The sequence below is a fragment of the Drosophila willistoni genome, assembly GCF_018902025.1.
Source record: "Drosophila willistoni isolate 14030-0811.24 chromosome 2L unlocalized genomic scaffold, UCI_dwil_1.1 Seg196, whole genome shotgun sequence".
Taxonomy (NCBI): Eukaryota; Metazoa; Arthropoda; class Insecta; order Diptera; family Drosophilidae; genus Drosophila; species Drosophila willistoni.
Window position 1 is genome coordinate 4,616,305 of NW_025814048.1, and position 19,783 is coordinate 4,636,087.

General features: G+C 34.7%; 4 protein-coding genes and 1 long non-coding RNA gene across 7 annotated transcripts; 2 read left to right on the top strand and 3 right to left on the bottom strand.

Moving 5' to 3' along the window:
• The first annotated feature begins 39 nt into the window (after window positions 1-39).
• On the top strand, window positions 40-1,427 carry LOC6640520 (exosome complex exonuclease RRP42). The gene is made up of 5 exons (XM_002063367.4): window positions 40-154; window positions 215-411; window positions 472-637; window positions 698-986; window positions 1,044-1,427. The coding sequence occupies exons 1-5, from the start codon at window positions 98-100 to the stop codon at window positions 1,223-1,225; spliced, it is 891 nt and encodes a 296-aa protein (XP_002063403.1). The 5' UTR covers window positions 40-97; the 3' UTR covers window positions 1,226-1,427.
• On the bottom strand, window positions 1,341-2,441 carry LOC6640519 (ER membrane protein complex subunit 7 homolog). Of its 2 annotated transcripts, XM_047010138.1 has the most exons (5): window positions 2,426-2,441; window positions 2,230-2,369; window positions 1,878-2,079; window positions 1,662-1,808; window positions 1,341-1,598 (listed from the first exon to the last, which is right to left on the bottom strand). In XM_047010138.1, the coding sequence occupies exons 2-5, from the start codon at window positions 2,349-2,351 to the stop codon at window positions 1,344-1,346; spliced, it is 726 nt and encodes a 241-aa protein (XP_046866094.1). In that variant the 5' UTR covers window positions 2,352-2,369; window positions 2,426-2,441; the 3' UTR covers window positions 1,341-1,343. The 2 variants fall into 2 exon arrangements, with proteins under 2 accessions (XP_046866094.1, XP_002063402.1); XM_002063366.4 differs by lacking the exon at window positions 2,426-2,441 and having other exon boundaries at window positions 2,230-2,387.
• Window positions 2,442-4,848: 2,407 nt separating this feature from the next.
• On the bottom strand, window positions 4,849-6,693 carry LOC124460046. The gene is made up of 2 exons (XR_006954002.1): window positions 6,637-6,693; window positions 4,849-6,080 (listed from the first exon to the last, which is right to left on the bottom strand). It is a non-coding gene; the product is annotated as an uncharacterized LOC124460046 (long non-coding RNA).
• Window positions 5,651-14,693, top strand: LOC6640518. Of its 2 annotated transcripts, none has more exons than XM_023174773.2 (3): window positions 5,651-6,087; window positions 9,029-9,684; window positions 13,754-14,693. In XM_023174773.2, exons 1-3 carry the CDS (start codon window positions 5,651-5,653, stop codon window positions 14,371-14,373), a joined length of 1,713 nt encoding a protein of 570 aa, XP_023030541.1. In that variant the 3' UTR covers window positions 14,374-14,693. The 2 variants fall into 2 exon arrangements, with proteins under 2 accessions (XP_023030541.1, XP_023030542.1); XM_023174774.2 differs by having other exon boundaries at window positions 13,766-14,693.
• A 1,671-nt stretch (window positions 14,694-16,364) lies between these two features.
• LOC6640517 (CD151 antigen) lies at window positions 16,365-19,555 on the bottom strand. Its single transcript, XM_002063364.3, has 3 exons — window positions 19,427-19,555; window positions 17,074-17,262; window positions 16,365-17,009 (listed from the first exon to the last, which is right to left on the bottom strand). The coding sequence occupies exons 1-3, from the start codon at window positions 19,499-19,501 to the stop codon at window positions 16,542-16,544; spliced, it is 732 nt and encodes a 243-aa protein (XP_002063400.2). The 5' UTR covers window positions 19,502-19,555; the 3' UTR covers window positions 16,365-16,541.
• Window positions 19,556-19,783: the final 228 nt, after the last annotated feature.

The following is a 19,783-nucleotide window of genomic DNA, read 5'->3' on the forward strand; positions in this document are numbered from 1 at the left end:
TTTTTGTAAACAGCTAAAAATAGCCGTAGCTGTGTTTGGCAAAAGCAACAGCACTTGCCGCCTCACGTTTTTTGTTTTGTCTTGATTTTTCCTAAAAATGGCTTTTGTTGCACTTAGCGAAGCGGAAAAGACATTTATTCTACATGGGGTAGAGGTAAATTAACTTAAGCTGTATGAATTAAATATACTACTTATCATTTAAATTAATTGCCAGGAGAATTATCGATGTGATGGTCGCTCTCGAAAAGATTATCGTCCCATGGAGCTGGAGACTGGTCTAGTTAGCAATGCCAGCGGTTCGGCACGTTTACGTTTGGCCAATACAGATATTTTGGTGGGCGTTAAGACAGAGATTGATGTTCCCGATCCCTTAACTCCGGAATTTGGCAAACTGGAATTCTTTGTTGATTGGTTAGTAGCAATAAAGATTTCTGGATTATTTATTCATTATGGATTTCTTTCCCGTTTTAGTTCAGCGAATGCCACACCAGAATTTGAGGGACGCGGAGGTTCTGACTTGGCCCAGGAGTTGATATTAGCCTTACAGAATGCCTATGAATCGCCCTTATCCTTCGATTATCGGACTCTCTGCCTCATACCTGGTCAGCAGTGCTGGAAACTCTACATCGATATATTGGTATGTGTTTTAGGAAATGCCACACAGTAGTCCTTTCATAATTCATTCTTTGGCTTTCAGATATTGGAGTGCGGTGGCAATCTGCATGATGCTGTGTCCTTGGCGGCTAAGGCCGCCTTATACAACACCAAATTACCCAGAGTCACTGCTTCCCTGCTAGATGCAGGCATCACCGATCTCATTATATCCGATAATCCATATGATTGTACTAGATTGGAAATAGGCACCGTGCCCATATTGGTTACAGTTTGCAAGATTGGTGACTATTGTCTGGTTGATCCTTCAGCGGAGGAGGAAGTTTGCAGCACAGTTAGCATGGTGGTAGCCATATCCATGAAAAACAAAGAGGGTAAGCCACGAAAGTGGAATACTCTGAATTGAAAGTCATTTGCACTTCTTTTTACAGCATATCTCTCTGGTTCTCATATGACTGGAGGTGGTTCAATGCATCGGGATACTATGCTAAATTCCCTAAATCTGGGCCTGTCCATTGGTGAGCATCTGAATACACATCTCATTAAAATGCTTAAGCAGGAGGAAGAGCGTGTGGGTCCCAAGCGACCAAAAACTGTTGGTTTTCTTAAATGAAACACAAGCCGCGTTTTGTGTGGTATGAAAATTTGTATTTTGTTAATAAATTTTCATTTAATTTGGTTTTTTTTTAAGCTTAAACCCTAGTAGAATTTAATTATCAATCAACAGCTAACTAATTGCGTTTCTTATTAGTTTGTTTATTAGCAGTTACTGGTTTCTTACTTTCCTTGGGTTCCGGCTGTTTCCCTGTTAGAAATGAGGTCAGCATATCACTAATCTCAGGCAAATCGTTGGTCATTTTTGGAAATTGCATATTTTCGATTTCTTTTTTAGTTTCTGGATCATTGATCATTTTGGGCAGCACTAGCATGAGTAACAAAGGCAAAACCATCATCAGCACCATAGGGCTGAATAGGAAGTCGGTGATCTGAAAAGCATGCAGGATGTCAAATGAGTTCCTTAATCGATTGTATCAGTGAATGTTTTTTACCTTCCATTGCTCACGTGTTTGGAAGTATTTGAAGCGCATCAATGGCTTCATCCTGAGTGGATATGGCACTTGAATTACTTGAGCTGGTTGAACAAAGTTCACTTTGCGAGCGCGAAATTTGCCCTTTGGTGTAATCTCTACCCGAACCTTTTGGACACAAAAAAGATAAACCATTTAAGTCTTGCCGATAGTTTAAGTTTATAATAAAGTACTCACGGGCTCATAGAACACATCTGGATGTTGAATCTCTAGCACATAGCTACCGGAAGGCACTCCACTGATAATGAATTGACCATCTTCGCGCACATAGCCTCTGTATTCGCCATCATTTATAGTTATGGATAAATCCACTTGCCATTTGTTACCCCCAGACGAGAGTGCAGGCACTACTCCTTGATTAGGAGCAATTGGACCGCAGCTGCAAAAAAGAAGTTTATCATTAATGAAGCAATTTCTCTGCTAAGTTTATTTTCAATCATCGTAGTAGACCGAAATAAGGTCAGCATTTTGAACACGTAGGCCTTGTTTTGGCTATTCGTTTCGTCTCAAAGGTTCATCCTTAACTCACCAGTTTTCTGGGGTAACCACACGTCCTTCGATCGTATACAGACCGGACACTTCGTCCACTAAATCGTCTTGCCCAATAGCATATCCGATTAACCCCACTACTAGCAGTATTTTTAACCACATTTTCTATGTTTTTTAAAGCTATAATCTGAATATAATTAATTTTAATTTATTTTTTTTTCTTGTGAAAAAATCACCTGTCAATTGGTAGTAGTGATGCTCGCTTGACCGATTACATGCAGTTCATGAGCAGTTATCGATAGACCGATAGTTAACGTACATTCTGCGTAACTTATCGATAATGTTATGTTATTTTAAATTTAAAAATTGTTCTTCGTCCTGGGATATGTATATGTAGGTAGACATTTATTTATTATATTTGTCTACTTCTCAATACATTCGAAATAAATTTTACCTCAAAATTCTGTAAATTTTTAAGAAAATGATGCATATGCATTTTTTTCGTCAAGTAGTTTTACGCTATTCACCTGCCACCGGTTTATTTTGTTTAAACATTAAATGAGAATTAAAAAATGAAATAAAACCTAAATTTTTTGAAAAGTAACGGATTTTTGTTAGTAACTTTAGCAAAATAAAGAATGTTAAATTAAAATTATCATAATTTAACTTAAAGTTTGTACATGTATGAGTTTTAACTTTTAGTATTGTTATTTGTATTATATTTTTTAAGCTTTCGCAGTCCTTATTGCTAGTTTTATACATTTTGAAGCATACGCATTGCATATTCTTAATGCAATTTTATTATGTCAAGGTCCTAAAATGATATTCATTCTGCCATGTCACAAGCCATTTTTGGTCTGCAAGGCCTTTTTCAATGTAGATTGGATTCATAGATAGATAGATTCTTGATAAAGTTTAAGTATCAATAATTTCTCGTTAAATTTCTTTGAATATATAATAGGTACATACAATTTTATGGTTTGCCAATTTGTTGAAATCAATTTTGTTTCGGTGTTGTTTTTGTTTTTTTGCCGGCGCTATCTCTGTTTTCATTTGTTGTTATTGTTTTCGATATTTTTCCCCTCTAATTAAAATAGTTTTTTGCATTTTCGGTACCGTACCGCTTGGTATTTGGTTACCGGCTTTATTTCGTTTTTGCCTTTTTCTATTGTTTTTCTGAATTTTTTTTTTTGTTTATCTAATATGCATTTATTTTGCCTGGCTTTTTATATTATTTATGGCATTTTGCTTATAATTGATTTCAAATTTGCAAAAACCAAAAGTAACAACAACCGAAAGGCATCAAAAAGAACAGGTGAAACGGAAATTGCCATCAATATATGTATACTATATAAACATATTGACTTTGACTGGAAATGATTAATGGGCCATTTTGTTGGCGTCTAGCTTTTGTTTTAAGTACGTTTTTTGGTTGCTTTTTGTATTTTGGCAAATCTTTTCTTTTATTTCTTTTTTTTTATTATTTTATGGGGTAAGTCAGTTATTCAGGAATAGGCAGGAGGGAAAAAGTGGCATGACCCTGAAAATCGGTTTGATTTGGTTTTCCTTTTGCTTTACTTTCTTTTTGTTTTAGTGTGTGTGTGTGTGTGTGTGTGTGTGTGTGGTTTTTATGCCATTTTTGTTTTTGTTGTGTGTATGTACCGTTACTTTTTTGATTGCCATCGCTCACGTCAGCTTTTATAGAAGAACTTTGCATGTCTTTGATGAATTTGAAATTGTCACAAATGTGAAAGTTTTTCACTTGCTCAGAGAGTAGACAGAACACTAAACAAGAGAGAGAGAGAGTGTGAGAGAAGCAGAAGGAATTTGCATCTAACGTTATTTGTTTTTGTTGTTGTTGCTGTTGCTGACATTGAGCGACTTGTACGCACTTCTCCACTTCTCCCACTCACTCATTCACCAAGTCATAGTCATTCATAGTCGATCTCTCTCTCTGTATGGAAAATAACGGATTACTCGAACATACATAAACATTTCAAAAGTGCAAAAAGGAAAACACAAAAGTTTTGGCAAGTTCATTGAGTTTGTTGCACGTGTCGTCGGGGGTGGCATACAGGCGTGGATCTATTATGGCAAAGGGTTGCCCTACTGATAGTAATTTTAATAGCTCGAAGAAAAGAACAGGACCAAACACAATTTAGGGTTATGGTCACGAAATGGGCTAGAATGAGCGTCGAATCAATTTAAAGTATACAATTCCACACACACTTCAATGAGGAATGTATTCAAATAGTTTATCTAACTTAATAAATTTTATGAATCATCATTCTATAAAATGAGCAGAAAAAAATGTTCAGAAAGTAGAAAGGAATACATATTAAAAGATTAGTATTGGGGGGAAATATTTTAGACATAGACTTGGGTGAGCAAAAGCTCTTTAAAGACTGCATTTTACATGTCAAAAAGATAGGACTCTGTTTTATTGTTGCGCCTTGAAGTATGCAACGGACAGTCGAAGAGCTTACCTTATTATTTTTTTACTTTTACTATTTCTCTTTTTGTTTTTGTCTATACATTTTATTATAATAAAAATAGGGGTTAAATTTAACCCACTTTACATCTCTAGACTTACAATTAGACTCAGACAATCAGTCTGCCATGACTTAAAAATATATAAGAAAAAAAAGGAATGATCTTATTTTTAGTGTTACAAATGCAAAAGTTGCACTTACATAACTTTAATAAAATAGAACAATCTAAAAGCAGATCGATAAATCAGAAATTTTAAAGGCTTGAGATTGAGAGTTTCTTAGTTGTATCTTAAGGTTTTCGATGCCTCCTTTTATTGGCCAAAAACCGTGCCTGCTGTCACCGGAAATGGAACAAACAAACTGGAGCTGAGAGCATAACTTGGACTTGGCAACGCGCTTGCCGCTCCTTAGGACATGTTGTTATTGCTGTTGTTGGATAACATAACGAACCACCGAGACTTGGAGCACGAGTAACAACAAACTCTTTTTTCTCATGTTTTTTGGGCTTGCTTGCACCTTCCATTCACAAAACGCAATCAAAAGCGTCCTAGCGTCAGTCAGTGCTCGTTTAGATGGCAAACAAAAAGGACGTGGAAGCCCACACCTAGAGTCACCTTTTGGAAGTACTGCACTCTTGTTTTGCGACAACAATTTGATATTTTAGTGAAAGTCAAGTGGAAAGAGAGAATTAACTTTCGTGACTTTAGCCGGTTGTGTTTGTGCTTCTCTCTCCTTTTGGTTTGGTTTTCTGCTTTCTGGTTGCTGTTGTTGTTGTTTTTTTTTGTTGACAAAGTTATTGCCTTCTTGGCTTAATGACTTCGTAATTGATTTGCATTCTCGAATGTGGCAATTGATTGGCAATTGAAACGTAAGCCCAAATAACCATTTGTTTGAGTTTGAGTTAGTTTAGTTTTGTGTTAGTCATCGACACCTGGGCGACCACCACCAAAAGCGTAACCAAAGACAACCATGTCGCTGTCTGTGGCCAGCCGTCGTCGGTTTCAGACCAACGCCTCTTCAGCGCATACAGCTGCCGGAACTTCAACATCATCATCAGGGTCAAGTGTCCCCCTTGGAGCCGGGGCCAGGCTGTTGCAATCGGTACGCAAACAGCATTCCTTTATTGAACCGGCCAGCAAATATACGGCTCAGCAGCGTGGTTATCTCTCGCGTGGTCTCTCCGTGGGCAGGTCCATAGAGAATATACGCCAGAAACTTTATCATCATCCCTCGAGCCTGAGTCGTCAATCTACTCTAAGTTGCAATCAGGGAACACCAAAGTTTTCACCAAGCATCACATCGACACGTTTGCGGGATAAGAATCTGGCCAATTGGTCATCCACATCATCTTTACTGAATCACGAAAGTGGCGAGCTAAAAGAAAAGGACAGCGAAGTGTCTAAAAGGTAAGCAAAGAGATAAAGGAGAAAAAATGGGGAATTAAAGAAAAAACTCCTCGTGGAAAGAAATTTTCTATGATTAATTTTTAAAAGTTTTCAATTTCTCAGAGCATTGAAACTGAATACGTAAACGATTACTGTCTCTTAACTTGAGTCACATCTTGGATTGGAATAATCTAAGGTCTTTTTTTAACATTTTAATAGTATTTCTGCATCCAATGCGCAATCCAGTATAGAAGTTCGAATCTCGGATTAATTGAAAGTTCATCCCAAATTCCGAATTGATCGATAGATTGGAACTTTAGATTTCATAGATACCGTATGGAAAAGACAATTTTCAAGCAAATTGCGTTTAGAGGTTAATCAAGTTAGACTACAATAACAAGGGACTAGACTACGAGCTCCTTTTAAATCTTAAACATTGTTCGAAACAGCAGGTAAAGGAAGAAGTAAAGCATTAACGATATTTTAAGTGACTTTCATCCCATATCTTTTAAAATTAAAAGAAACAACCATTTATAAAATTTTCTCAAAATCTTAATTTAGTAAGTTTACCTTAAAAATAATGAATTTTGAGTTTTATTTTAGTTCCGCCTACTCCTTCTGTTTATGAAAGTATATCTTATTTGAGTTTTTGTTAAAAATTGACAAAAATAACGTATAGGCACAGTGTGCTTGTTCAACTAACATAATACGGACAAACATTAATTTAATTAAAATATAAAAAAAGTTACAAACAAAAATCATATTAAAACCACTTTAACTGTGGTAAAGAAAAATATCGATACTAAATTTTTGATAAATGAAACTATTTTGTATCTTTAATTGTAGTTAGGATACCCAGTTGTTGGTACTAAAAAACAAATTCTCAAAATGTTTCATTCAATGCAATTAAGATTAACTTGAAACGAGTAGAAATTTACTTTGGCTTTGGTTATTTTTAGTGCTCAACCTTCCATAAATTTCCTTCAATAAGTTTTGTTTTCCAAATAAGTTTTGTATTTTACAAGATTTTTCTAGATTACGAGAAATTTTTCGATATTTCAAGTAGACTTTTCGATCGATGGTTTCTATGGCAGCTATATGCTTTAGTGGTCCCGTTCAACGAATTATCAATTTTTATCTCAGTCTAATACCAAGTTTAATTAGAGTAACTTGTAATTGAGGTTAATACGCACAGACGAATCGACGGGCATGACCATATCAACTCCAATTCTCAAGAATATATTTCCATTATGTGTTCGAAAACATCTTCTGTGTTACAAACATTTGACTAAAATTCTTATTCCCTCTATAAGTGTATAAAAAGTTTTGAATCTAATGTAATAATCACATGAGAATTTTGTGCTTTTAATTTTCAATGATTAAGAATTCATTTCTTTGGTCGTTTTTAATATTCTCGTATTTGGAATGTAAATATTAATATCTAATCCTATTCTCAATTGATTGGAATCAAAATAGTGAACCGATTTTGTTTTCGCTTAGGTTTATCTATTATTAGGTTTAGGTTTATTTTAATATTAATGCAGATGGGACTTAACCTTATCCCCAGAATTCGCTCTAAAGTATATAATATTTCAATTTCCATTCCCAAAACATATCGATCTGTTGAGTTATTTGCCGCTTTCCGAATAAAAGTGAAAGTACATTTTCAACCCTCAACAGTTTATCCCGCTTCAAGTGCTGATAACATTTGTATTTAGACAATTTCTCCACAAAAGCCTAAACAAAAATCAATCTTTTTTTTTTTTTGTTTGACCTTGGCATGTTTGGGGCATGTCTCTCCCCATATATATACATGCTAAATATTCCCCTAGCTATATCATCATATGTGTATATTTTTGTAAATGTATGCGTATTAGATTTGCATATGAGGTTTCCTTTCATTCCATTGCAAATAAACGAGTCTGTTATAAACGAGCTCCACTTTTGCCTTTATAATAATAATAAAAATAATAAAATAAATATCTATCTACATACCACATAGACATACCACTTAGAGAGTGGCAATCCGTACCCATTCCCAATCCCATCTGCCCCATCTTCTTTCTTATAGCCTGGTCTATAAATATATGCCGAAAATGACACTTTCGATATGCTCATGCAATTTGGCTCACAAGGCTTCACACCAAATAGAACCCAAAAATCAACGTCAAAGTTTTCTATGCTCCATCATAAACATCTACATACATACATACATATGAATGTGTATATAGGAGAGCATAGCATGGCGGAGGAGTGGGGTTTTTCATGATTAGGGCCAACTAACACCCACTAGACATGCGGCACACTTAAGTCGATCATACGGAAAGGTGGTGTAGGTAGGTACTGAAAATGCTAAAAATGTATAGTGCTGACAAGATACACAATACAAATAGGAGTCGAGTCGAAACGGAAGAGGTTCATTGAACTTAGTAGAAGATACGCGATTGTAAGCCATACGAAGTACTTGCGGAAAAAACACTACGAGTTTTGTGATTCTTTCTCTCCTTTTTTCTGTTTTTTTTTTTTTTTTTGGGTGCAGCGCAAATTGTAAATGTAATTGACATGGTTTCATTTTTCACAATTCACACACAGAGACAGGTGCAGGCTGGCTGCCTGGCTGACTGTCTGGATGGGTTTCTGGCTGGGTTCTTGGCTGCACCGCCTTCGCATTTGCACGAATTAATTTCTATTTCTATTTTCATTTCCATTACGATTCTGATTCTATTTTTCCGATTTGCATGTTGAGGTAAAAGGCAATTTGGTTTTGCTTACTGAAATCGAGCCCATATACATAAATTGCAAAAAAAACTAATGCCAAAATAATTTGATTTAAATTTGGACCAGGTCAGGTCAGGTTGGCTTCGCTTGGCTTGGATTGTGCTGGGTTGGGTTGGGTCAGACTTTCTTTCCATTTGACTTTGCTAATTTCTAAATTTCATTTTCATTTGCAATTTTCATCTAGCTCAACGGATAGCAAAACGGATGGCAGCAAGGCGGACAAGAATCGCATCAATTTGAACATTGTGTTGGCCCAAACCATAAGAGCGACCACTGAACACGATATTGATAGTGCCACCGAGAGTGAAACGCCCAAGCACAAGGACGTGGAGTCATCTGTGGCATCAACGATTGCCCATCCAACGCCATTGAGTGTATCGCCAAACGCTTTGACTGTTCAACGGCGTCCGCCTTTGGTTCGTGCTATGTCAGCTCCAGTGCGTGGACTGGATGATAAAATTGCGGCCAATAAGCGTAATCAACAGAAGTTGCGGCGACGTAAGATTTTCACACGGACAGCCTCCTCGGTGACTGCAGGTGGAGGAGGTGGCGGTGGCGGAGGGGGAGCCTGTGATGGCTCTAGCTCTCTTTTAGTTGACTCCAGCGGAGGTGGGACCAAGAAGGCTTTGAATCGTGCTCGCAGTGTTGTTGTGGCACCCGAAATTATCACTTTGGTATCCCTTCTCAGTTCCGAGGGCAGTGATTCGGAACGTGAGGACAATTCAACGGCATCGACGCCTTCGGGAGCAGTAGATAAGCAATCACATGTTCCAGGTTCTGCAGGAACACAACGAAGTCCACAGCGTCGTGCACCACTTCTAAGGAAAACGGGCAAATCGGGTAAGTGAAAGTTACCAACAAAGATTTATCAAACATGCAAACTATGGATAAAAAGTCGATTATATATTCACTATCAATTTATGATATGATATTACGATAAAAATGCTAAGGTTAGGTTCAGCCGGTGGAATTCTATTTGAGGTCTCACACAGATTGTGAATAATATCTAGCGGGGTCTTATATCTGTAAGGATATAAGCGTTGGTGGATTATTCGTTTGGCCACATCCTAAAGTAAGTTCAATAGATAGGCTCTCAGTTACCTATGCCTCATCGCTGGTTGGAGGTCCACAAGAGTTTCCGGAATATCCGTTTCCTTACCTTTATCTGGTTTAGTAAGTTTAGTTTGGTCGCGTGATTAGCTGTTAGTCAGTGCTCTATGGGCATGTTTCTAAGCATCCTGCGATCCCAGCGGTTTAGACTCATTATTTTACAAATAGACATACGGCCGGTGGTAAACGTTTTCCAAAGCATTTTGATTGTGGAATTTGCCACCCACAAGAGTATAAATACCATCTATAGCCGTCTCTATAAGCACCTAGACCTCGGAGACTATAAAAGTTAGAACCCCCAGATTTGGTATATTAAATTGAATGTTTATTAGCCCTTCTAGATAAAAAAATAACAGATTTTCCAATACAAAGTATCATATTTACATACGTTCAGAATTATATGTATATTAAGTTTATGGGATTGGAAACACTTTCTTTGCTTGTTTTATATATTATGGCTTCTTCTTTAGTTGACAGTTCGATAATACCGAAGGTGACAAAACCTCCTGAACTTCTAAACATTTTGAATCCGTCTTTGTATAAAACTCTTTAATTCAAACTTACTTTAAACTCATTACTTAAAACGCGCCAAGATTTTTTAAATTCAATGGCAGCTTTTTAATGCGTTTTTGGTCCAACTGAGTTAACAGTTTTCGTTTTGTCCATCAATTGCTGTTAATAAACCCATAGATATTTTGGAAATACCTAGGTTTTCAATTTTCTATAGGAGCGATCTTTCCGACTTGGTAAACTATGGAATTAGTATTTGAAACAAACACATATAACAAAGTCATTTCATTAGATCTAATTCTAAGTATATCGGCAAAATATGCAAAACGTTTTATCACTTTGTTGGGATCGAATAGTATATAAAAATTTGAAAGGCTAAAACAAATTTAAGCTACCCAGACCCTCTGGTTATAATGAACATTATTTAAGATTTAAACAATTTACCCATTTAATGTTTGTATCCCATTGGAGAGACTGAAAAAAACTATAAACGATACTATTCAGATGGGTATGAAATGAACAATATAATATTTGATGGATTTAATTTTTATTTTGTTAATAAGAAAAGGATTTGTGTTACATTGAAACCTTCTAAAAAAAAAGAGCAGAATTATAAAATTTATATTGGATTATAATAGTGATATTTGTTTGGTCGAATAAGCATTTGGACGGATTTCAGAGGAGCGCATCCCCAGCTCATGTCTGCACAAAAGCCACTTGCATTTGCATATTTTCCATTAAGTGAGCTAATAACGATACATAAAAAAATGTGTCGATTTTAAAAACCTTCTAAATGAAATGGATACTCACGCCAGGCTACAATGATTGTGCCACCAGGGACCTCCTTGGGTCTTAGCGCAATTATAAGAAACTCCATCATTATCGTTATCAACTGTCGAAAATCGTTGATTTAAATTGTAGTGCAGTTGATTCATAGCTGATCCTCTAAAATATCCCATTGATTCCAACTTGTATTTGGATTCCTCATTACCAATTCTAAAATTATCATAACTAACAAATAGGATACTTTCATTATAAAATCCTAGTTGCACGTACAGTTCATGGGACTGGGTATTAGTAATGCTATGCAAATTATCGAGCCCGATGAAGAATTCTCCAGTCAGGTTACCGAAACCCTTACGATAATCGGCCCAATTTCTTAGAAAGTCTACGCTACCGTCAAATCGTTTATGAATCACTAACCAGCCACCACCTTTTATATCTGCCTCACAGAGAGCAGGAATTATATCAAATTCGGCAATTTCAAAATTTTAAATTCCCGATGAGAGGCCTTTGCAACTTGTTTTTGGTAATTTTTCCTTGCACTCGCCCAAATTTTGCTCAGTTTTGTTTAGTTGTTCAGAATATAAGTTGTTCGAATCGATCAATTCACCATGAGAAAAGTCTAACTTTAACTTTAAAGATAAAACTTCGGTATTTAATTTTTCGATTTCGTTGCTATAGTTCCTCTCTTTAGTCTGATATTCTTCTAACTGCTTCTTTTTTGACTCAATGTCTTTCACTGCTTCGTCTAGATTAGCTTTTAGGTTCTCAATTTCTATTTTTAAATTCGCTTCTATCTGAACTTGTTTTTGTTTAGCCGTCTCTTCGTTATCTGCCAAGATTTTTTCAAATTTAATTCTTAAATTTTTTTGTTCAAATGAACTTTCTTCTATCTGTTTTGCTGCATCACTTTTAAAATTTTTCCAATTTTCTTTCAATTGTTTAATTTCCCCATTCAAGTTATCTATTTTTTGTTCTACAATTATGCTCCGTAAGTCTTCAACAGCTTTAGTTAGATGACCCTTATCACCCTGTGAAAGATTTTGCTCGAGTCTGTTGATCTGTTCCTTTAACTCGAGTATATATGTTATTGCTAAGCTGCAATCCTATATGTAAATGGATTTATTAATCAAATTTATTATCAGTTTTCGCTATTCACTTTTACACTCACGCCATAATCGACCAATGTTGAAGGAGATGTTGAAGAGGGTGTTGAAGTTCCTTGTTGGAATCTGACAAGAATCAGGAAGCCAAAAAGTGGAAGAAAACATTGTAGTTTCATTTTAGAAGATATTCCAAAATATTCCAAATTTTACGATTAATATTTAAGTTGACTTCGCTTTAGACATGCGTCTGAGACAATTCCTCAGAGAGCAATGGTTTAAATCTCAAAACATTGAATTATTTTTTGCCAGAGTCTGCTCTTGGCATGTGTCGTGATAAGAATTCATTGTTATCTGTATTTAATACAACATTTTAAGTGAAATATGTGTTTTAATTCACAAAAATATATTCATTTGTTTGTTATCTTGGAAATAAATTTACCTCCATTTATATTTCTCACTTATAGGAAACAAATGCTACTCTTATAAATTGTATTTCTCTCTAAACTTTCCTCATGTATTTTATATGAAAGTTAAATTTATCATAATCATTTCACTCGGTGCATGGTATACCAAAGTCTGCACCTTACTTTACGTATTATTAAATACACTTCAGTACATCATAAAAAACAATATATTAAACAAAGTTTAATAACATAATAACCAATTAAACCTTTAAATCATTTTGTTTTCAAAATTAAATCAAAAGCATTAGCTTAGTTGGAATAGACAGCTTCAGAATTGAAAATTTTCATGGAATGATAACATTGTTATAGTCGAAAAGAAAGACATGACTAAACTCGATGGTTTCACCCTAATTCAGGTCTTGCAAATCGGTTTTTAAGTTATTACGATAGTTTTATACAACTTTTTTTATGGAAGTTTTTCATCAAAGTTGTTTTCTTTTTTCAAAGGGCCTTTTTTATTTGCTTCTAGCTTCTAAAATATTTATTTCTTTTACAAACTTCCTTCAATTAAATTTCTTAAAATTGAACAGACTATAAATCTTGGAAAGCCGCTATATTTTGTTTGAGGGGTTTAAGCCATTTTTTTCTCGCATTTTATTCAAAGCTTGTTCATAATATGAGATTTTATTTTGCTTAATAGCAGCAGAAGAGACACCAGACCTTTCTTCATAATTCGATTCATAATATAACAATTTTATCATATTTAATTTATTTAGTTATGGAAACAATGTACAACTAACATCATTTGTTTGGTTTTATGAAAAATATGTGTACTACATACATGTAGAATCAAAAAAGAAATATCGACTGTTTATCCATAGTGCATTAGATTTAAGTAGATAGATAGGATAGATATGTTTTCCAAAGTTTTTTGAGGGCTTTAGAAAGTTATAGGACCATTGATCTATGATAAACTAAACTAAAGCTGTTTGGCAGTCTCGTTTCAAGATAGCTATCCGCCCACCTTTCAACTGGCCTCCAAGGAGTATTCGCATATGATAAGACGTGGTTCGATAGCACCATTGGCTGCCCGAATACGATCGAATAGGCCACCAACGGCTCCACCTGTATCCATTTTTCTGAGCAACGAATCGACCAACTCTTCAAAGACATTGGAGGGGAATCAAACGGACCAACAGCAGCAGCAGCAGCAGCCGACGGTGAAGCCATCAACGCTTTCTTCCGATGAGGCCAAGAAGGAGAATAACAATAATGCAGCCAATTGCAATGTGCAGCAGCAGGATAATCAGCAGGATTACAATTATCCTTTGTATGTGCGCAGTGTTAAGGAGCGTGAATGCTGGAAACTTTTCCAAAAGATGTGCGCCAAAGGTGTGACTGTTAGCTCCTTTGACACAGTTCTGCGTGGCATGCTGACACCCACAGAGTTCCGTCACTTTCAGAAACAACGCGAACACGAAGAGGCCAAGGCCCAGAAGGAAGCGGAAGCTGAGGCCGAGGCCGCCGCCTTGGCCGAGGGCATGGACAAGGAGCTTCGCAAAGGAGGCGCCACGGCCATTGAACGGCTATCCGAGTCTCTGTTACAGAGCAAGTGAGGCAGCATCCATTGATATGACATAAACCATTTGGGAGATAGAGATTTTCGAGAATTCGGACCATATATCTGCATTTGTCCCCTTCTGAACGGACTTAGTAGTAGTCACTTGTGGCACTTGTTAAATCGCATTGCACCCCCAAGCAACCCAGAATCAACTCAACGTCCATTTTTATAGTAGTCGACAATTGTAGCCAGTACCAGTACCCAATAATACCCAATGTATCCTCAAAGAAATACCCTTTTACCCTTTCCCAACAACTCAAGCTTATGGACGTTGTGCAGGCCAAGTAGTTGAGATATACAATAAAGTACCAGACACCAAACTACAAATTCAAAACTTTGTTTATTAATGTTATTTATTCAATAATTGTACATAAAAAGCAACAATATGTAAGTTTCATCTTCATGTTAGAATGGTAAAGTAAAGGAATTAATTCACTTGGTAAGGAGTTCAAATTACCCCCTAAAAAAAGATTTGGAGATTGTCGAAGATCTTTACGTCAAAGTTAGCAAGTTAGCATAAATCAGATATTTTAAAAATTGCTTTTATAAGCAATTTCTTAAGCATTCATTATCAAAAAAAATTATAATAAATTATATATGAATTATAATGCAATTTCGAGGGTAACTTAGAGAGATAGGGATGATAAAATAAATTAACCTTTAGAGTGAGGAAGTAAAAATAATTAAATACTTTTAATATCAAAATATTGCTATTGCTTTTCATATGAATCTGTAAAAGACTTTAAGAAAGAAGTTTTAAAGAAAAGTGATATACGGATTTTGGGTAATTTGAAAGTCAAAACTGGATGTTAGCCGTCTTGAGGTGAACTTGGAAGTTTCGAGGAATGTAACATCTTTCAAGACACAAATTTGTTCATAGGAAAATATTAAAAAATATAACAAAGAATTCATTTTAAGCAAAAGAAGTTGTAGATGCATTCTTTTTGTAAAGGGATGGATGCATTTATATATCGGAAGAAATTATAGTAAAGTAGAAATTATTTTTTAAAGGGAATAGGAAAGTGATTCTAGAATGTTATACGAGTATGGTTTTTATATAAGTGGTCCTAAAATAAGTAAAGTAAATAGGATTATGGAACTATAATTTACAGAAATTGTTTACAAGTTTGGCAAGTTTAACTTAAACTTATAGAATTATTGAACACTTTATACTTTTCTATTTGGAAATTGTTTAGACTTTAAAATTTTATGGCTTTATGTAAATAGAAATCACAAGACCTTATGTTGGAGAAATAATATATTAAACAACATTAAAAGGTCATTACAGAAAGAAAGGAAATTTGTGAAAAAGCAATTAGACATAGATATGAAGATAAGAGAAGTTCAAACAGACAGTTCAATACTCAGTGCCGGACTAGCCATATAGTAGGATTGGCATATCCTACTACATAAAGATTTTCGATAACTGAAAGTTTAAGTCCAGATTCATTTATTTGCCAAAGTACAATTTGAGCACAACTTAGAAAAAATCTTCAAAACTCTTAATCTGTCAATCTGTAAGTTTACGGAATTTTCAACGATTTTTAAAAGTGTTATCCCTCCTTAATGGTTTTAAATTTAGAGTTTAAATTGCAATATTAGTCATGCTAATTTCATGAAGCTCTAATTAAATCAAATCTTCGATAAATTGATTGAATTTCAAATTAAATTTCTTTTAGTCAGTATCAAAACGTCGAAAACTTATAATTTAGTTATATGTTTGCAACATATGGGATATCGCTTGTTAAATACGGAACTGTCAATATTGAAATAAACTCAGAAATTGGCTTGAAAATGTAAACGATAAAGTCGCGTTTTCTACGCTTAGGTGGGTTTTGAAAGCAATTTGTACTGAAATAAATAAACAAAATTGAAACAGAATTACAATATTAGTAGTGGAAATGTTGATGTCCTCGAGCTGACAAATAAAAAATAATATAAATATTTATAAATAATCTACATTCGCTAACAATCTGTTTTTTTTTTTTTTAATGTTGTTACAACTTTAAACGGTTGTTGCGTTTTCTTTCGTATACCATTGTTCCATTTAATTAAACTTCAGTTGAGCAAAGATTTCGAATATTTCTCTTTTGAGGACTACATCAATTAAATCGTTTTATGTATGTATGTTATAAATATAAAATAGAAATTAACTTATGGAATTTACTGGGATCGATCCCGTCGTATGGATGAGGCAAGATAGCAGGCCAAAGCAATGCCTAGAAGCTGAATAAAGGCAATGCCAATGCCCACACCAATCAAGATGACAGCATTTTTATCGATGCGTTTCTTAAGTTCACCCACACAGCCAACTTGATAGTATTTATCCTTGCCCAAGGCTGGCGAGTCTAGACAATGACCCACCGTAGTGTCTATATACTGAGGCTGACAGCAACTCGCCGGCAATGTTTTGTTGGCACTTATCGTACGCCAATCCGCCGGAGTATCGACGCCACAGCACATCAATTTACGCTGAATGTTATCCCAGGCCATGGTATCTTCACTACTGGAACGTTTTATAGACTCCTGCAGTGAATTCTTGACCATCATTTCGAGATCTTTTTTGAATACACTAGCTGCAATGCCCACAGCTAATTCCACAATGAAAATGATGGCCAAAAGTACAGCATACTACATAGTAGAGAAATTTTTAAAGGTTAGTATAAATATTCCATGGAAGGCTGCTAAATCGCACCGTTAGTAGAAGATTGGGTGACTCTTTGATGGCACCGAAACAGCCAAATGATGCTATCAGGAATATTATTAATCCGGTGACTATCAGTACAACGGGTGGGGCCAGGACACGACCTTCCACAAAGTGATTAAATTCACTGACATCAGCAAGGACAATAGCGCCAGCAATCAGTATGCCCAGGCCAGATAGCTGCAGGGTAGAAAACAAAATAGGTAAATATTAAAATTAATTAATAAAACTTGAATTAAGTGCATTAACTTTTCTATATATAAAATGAACTTTTACTTTATCATTTTTCAGACACTTATCTAGACTTGTTTCTTCTGTTTGAATGTTCAAATAGATAGAACTGATTACCTTTTGTATTTCCCTTCTTTGTGTGTATGTGTGTGTGTAGAACTATTAGTAATGTTAACTAATCTATAATACAATTAGCCTAATGGCTAACAATCAAGAGCCAAGTTCTAGTCCTATATATCCTACCTCCTACGCACGTTTTCGCTCTCTCTTTTATTTACATTAACAATTCTAATTTGACTGATAAATATCAAATAGCAATTGCTGGCCAACTACATGCAAGGCTAACTGTGGCTACTATACGGACATTGACCAAGTCAATGGCATTTCCATGTCCATATTCCATATATACATATGTGTGTGTGTGTGTTTGTTTGCTTCGTTGGTCAATGCGAAGGACAGCAATGTCCTTGCACCATTATCAAATCATTTTCATGTGCATGTCTAATATTGTTTTTCTTCTTTTTTTTTTCTAAAGAGACACAAATTGCAGGTTGTTTAGTTTGCAATAAATTGGTATTGCCCTCCCCCTAATTCTGAGTAATTTGCAAATCATGACAAGGTAAGTGATTACTATCTAAAATATAACTAAATTGGTTCTGTAAATGTCATCGAAATGAAGTCCTCTTTGTAAAATATGAACAAATAATTGATTTTTATGGCAAGCTATTAATCTAAAATTTTAATACAGAGTGGCATTAGTTATTATGAATCAGCTAAATAAGAGAGAAACTTTAAGTTCCCTTAAAAATTATAAAGCAGAATTTTCTGGGATAACATTCACGATTTCATTTTTGTTTAAGCTTAACGTCCACTTTATAAATTGTTTAATTAAAAAATCTAAAATAGTTTGTCGGCTGACTTTTGTTTCCATTAGAAGAAGTCTACAATTTAAAAGCCTAAACAAACAGTTCAGAACAAAGTAATTTAAATTTTGAAAAACAAATAAAGTTGCGTCTTGAATTTGAGAGTTGCGAATAACAGGCTTCTCATAACTCAAGAAACGAATCTAAAAGCCGATTTGCGCTGAATAGTTTTGAAATTAATAGTATTCAACTAAAATTGTCTTATATTTCTATTTCGTTTTCAGAAATCCAAACCGCTTGGCACTCTTTTGTTTACCTGAATTACTTCCACTGAAAACTAATTTTAAATTAGTATCGTTTTCTTTAGAGTTAAACTCTATTTTATTCGTTTTTGTTTGCCTACTCGTTTTATTCGTTCATATCATTTTTGTACAAGCATTAAATATATACGACTTTAGAGTTATTGATTTTATGATTTAGGAGTTAAAACTTTTACTAAAAGTTTTTTTAAGAAATACGACTTTGGAGTTATTCTATTTATGATTTAGTACTTACCACATTTTTTTAATTTTTCTACCCCTAAACTATATTGCGAATTTATAAACTATCTATGGTATGAACTTTTTACCTTTAATATTAAAACATAAACAATCAAACTTCAAAACGTTATTTTTTCAATGGTAAGTAGTAAAAATTTTAACCGCAGCGGTTTGAGATATCCTTTGTTTTTAGCAATATTAAATATTCAATACATATTTATTTAACTTTCCCCGTTAACCTTTTTTCAATAACAGACTTTGTTGTATACATAAGTTTATTTTTGAACTTCATATCTAATCTTAATTCATGTTACCAAATTCGGCAACCAAATCAAATTGTTTTTTTTTTTTGTTAACCTATATTTTCCTCTGATATTTTGTCTGTAGCATACTTCTTTGGGTTTTAGTTTAGTATTGTAAAATGTGAGAGTTAGAGTGCGTAAAAATAATAAATTAAGAATAAAAAAACTAAAAAATATTTCAGTTTCATATAGTGTACACTTTTTAAAACTTTACTTTGCATTATTTCTACATAAAGAAGAAAAGGTTTTCTGTTCAGTTTTTTTTTTTTTTTTTGTATTAATTAGGAAATTATAAAAGTTTGTTTTTAATATCATGTAACTTTTGTTTTTGTTCACTAACATTTGTTAATTTAGTCCTTAAATGAGTCTGGTCTGATTTTTCTTTCTTTTTTTTTTAACTTTAACTCACCGCAAAGAGCACATTGAAGGCAAATAGAACATATTTAATCAAACTTGGACCGCAATTACGCATTTTGAGTTTCATTTATTGAATAAAATTTTACTATTAATAGTCTTAACTATATTTAAAGTCGGAATTTGGGTTTAACCGCTTTTCGTTAGGAGCTAGACGAGTCTTGTCCAGTTGAGCTTAGGCGTAGAACTGACCACCAGAACCGAATAATCACAAACTCATAAGAATTGAAACTAATGACGCTTGATGTTGTGGCCATTAATGGTGCCGGGCAACCAAATAGGGAAATACAGTTAGAGGCGACTCAACGGACGGATGGATGGATTGGACTGGAGGGAGCCATGGGGGAAAGTG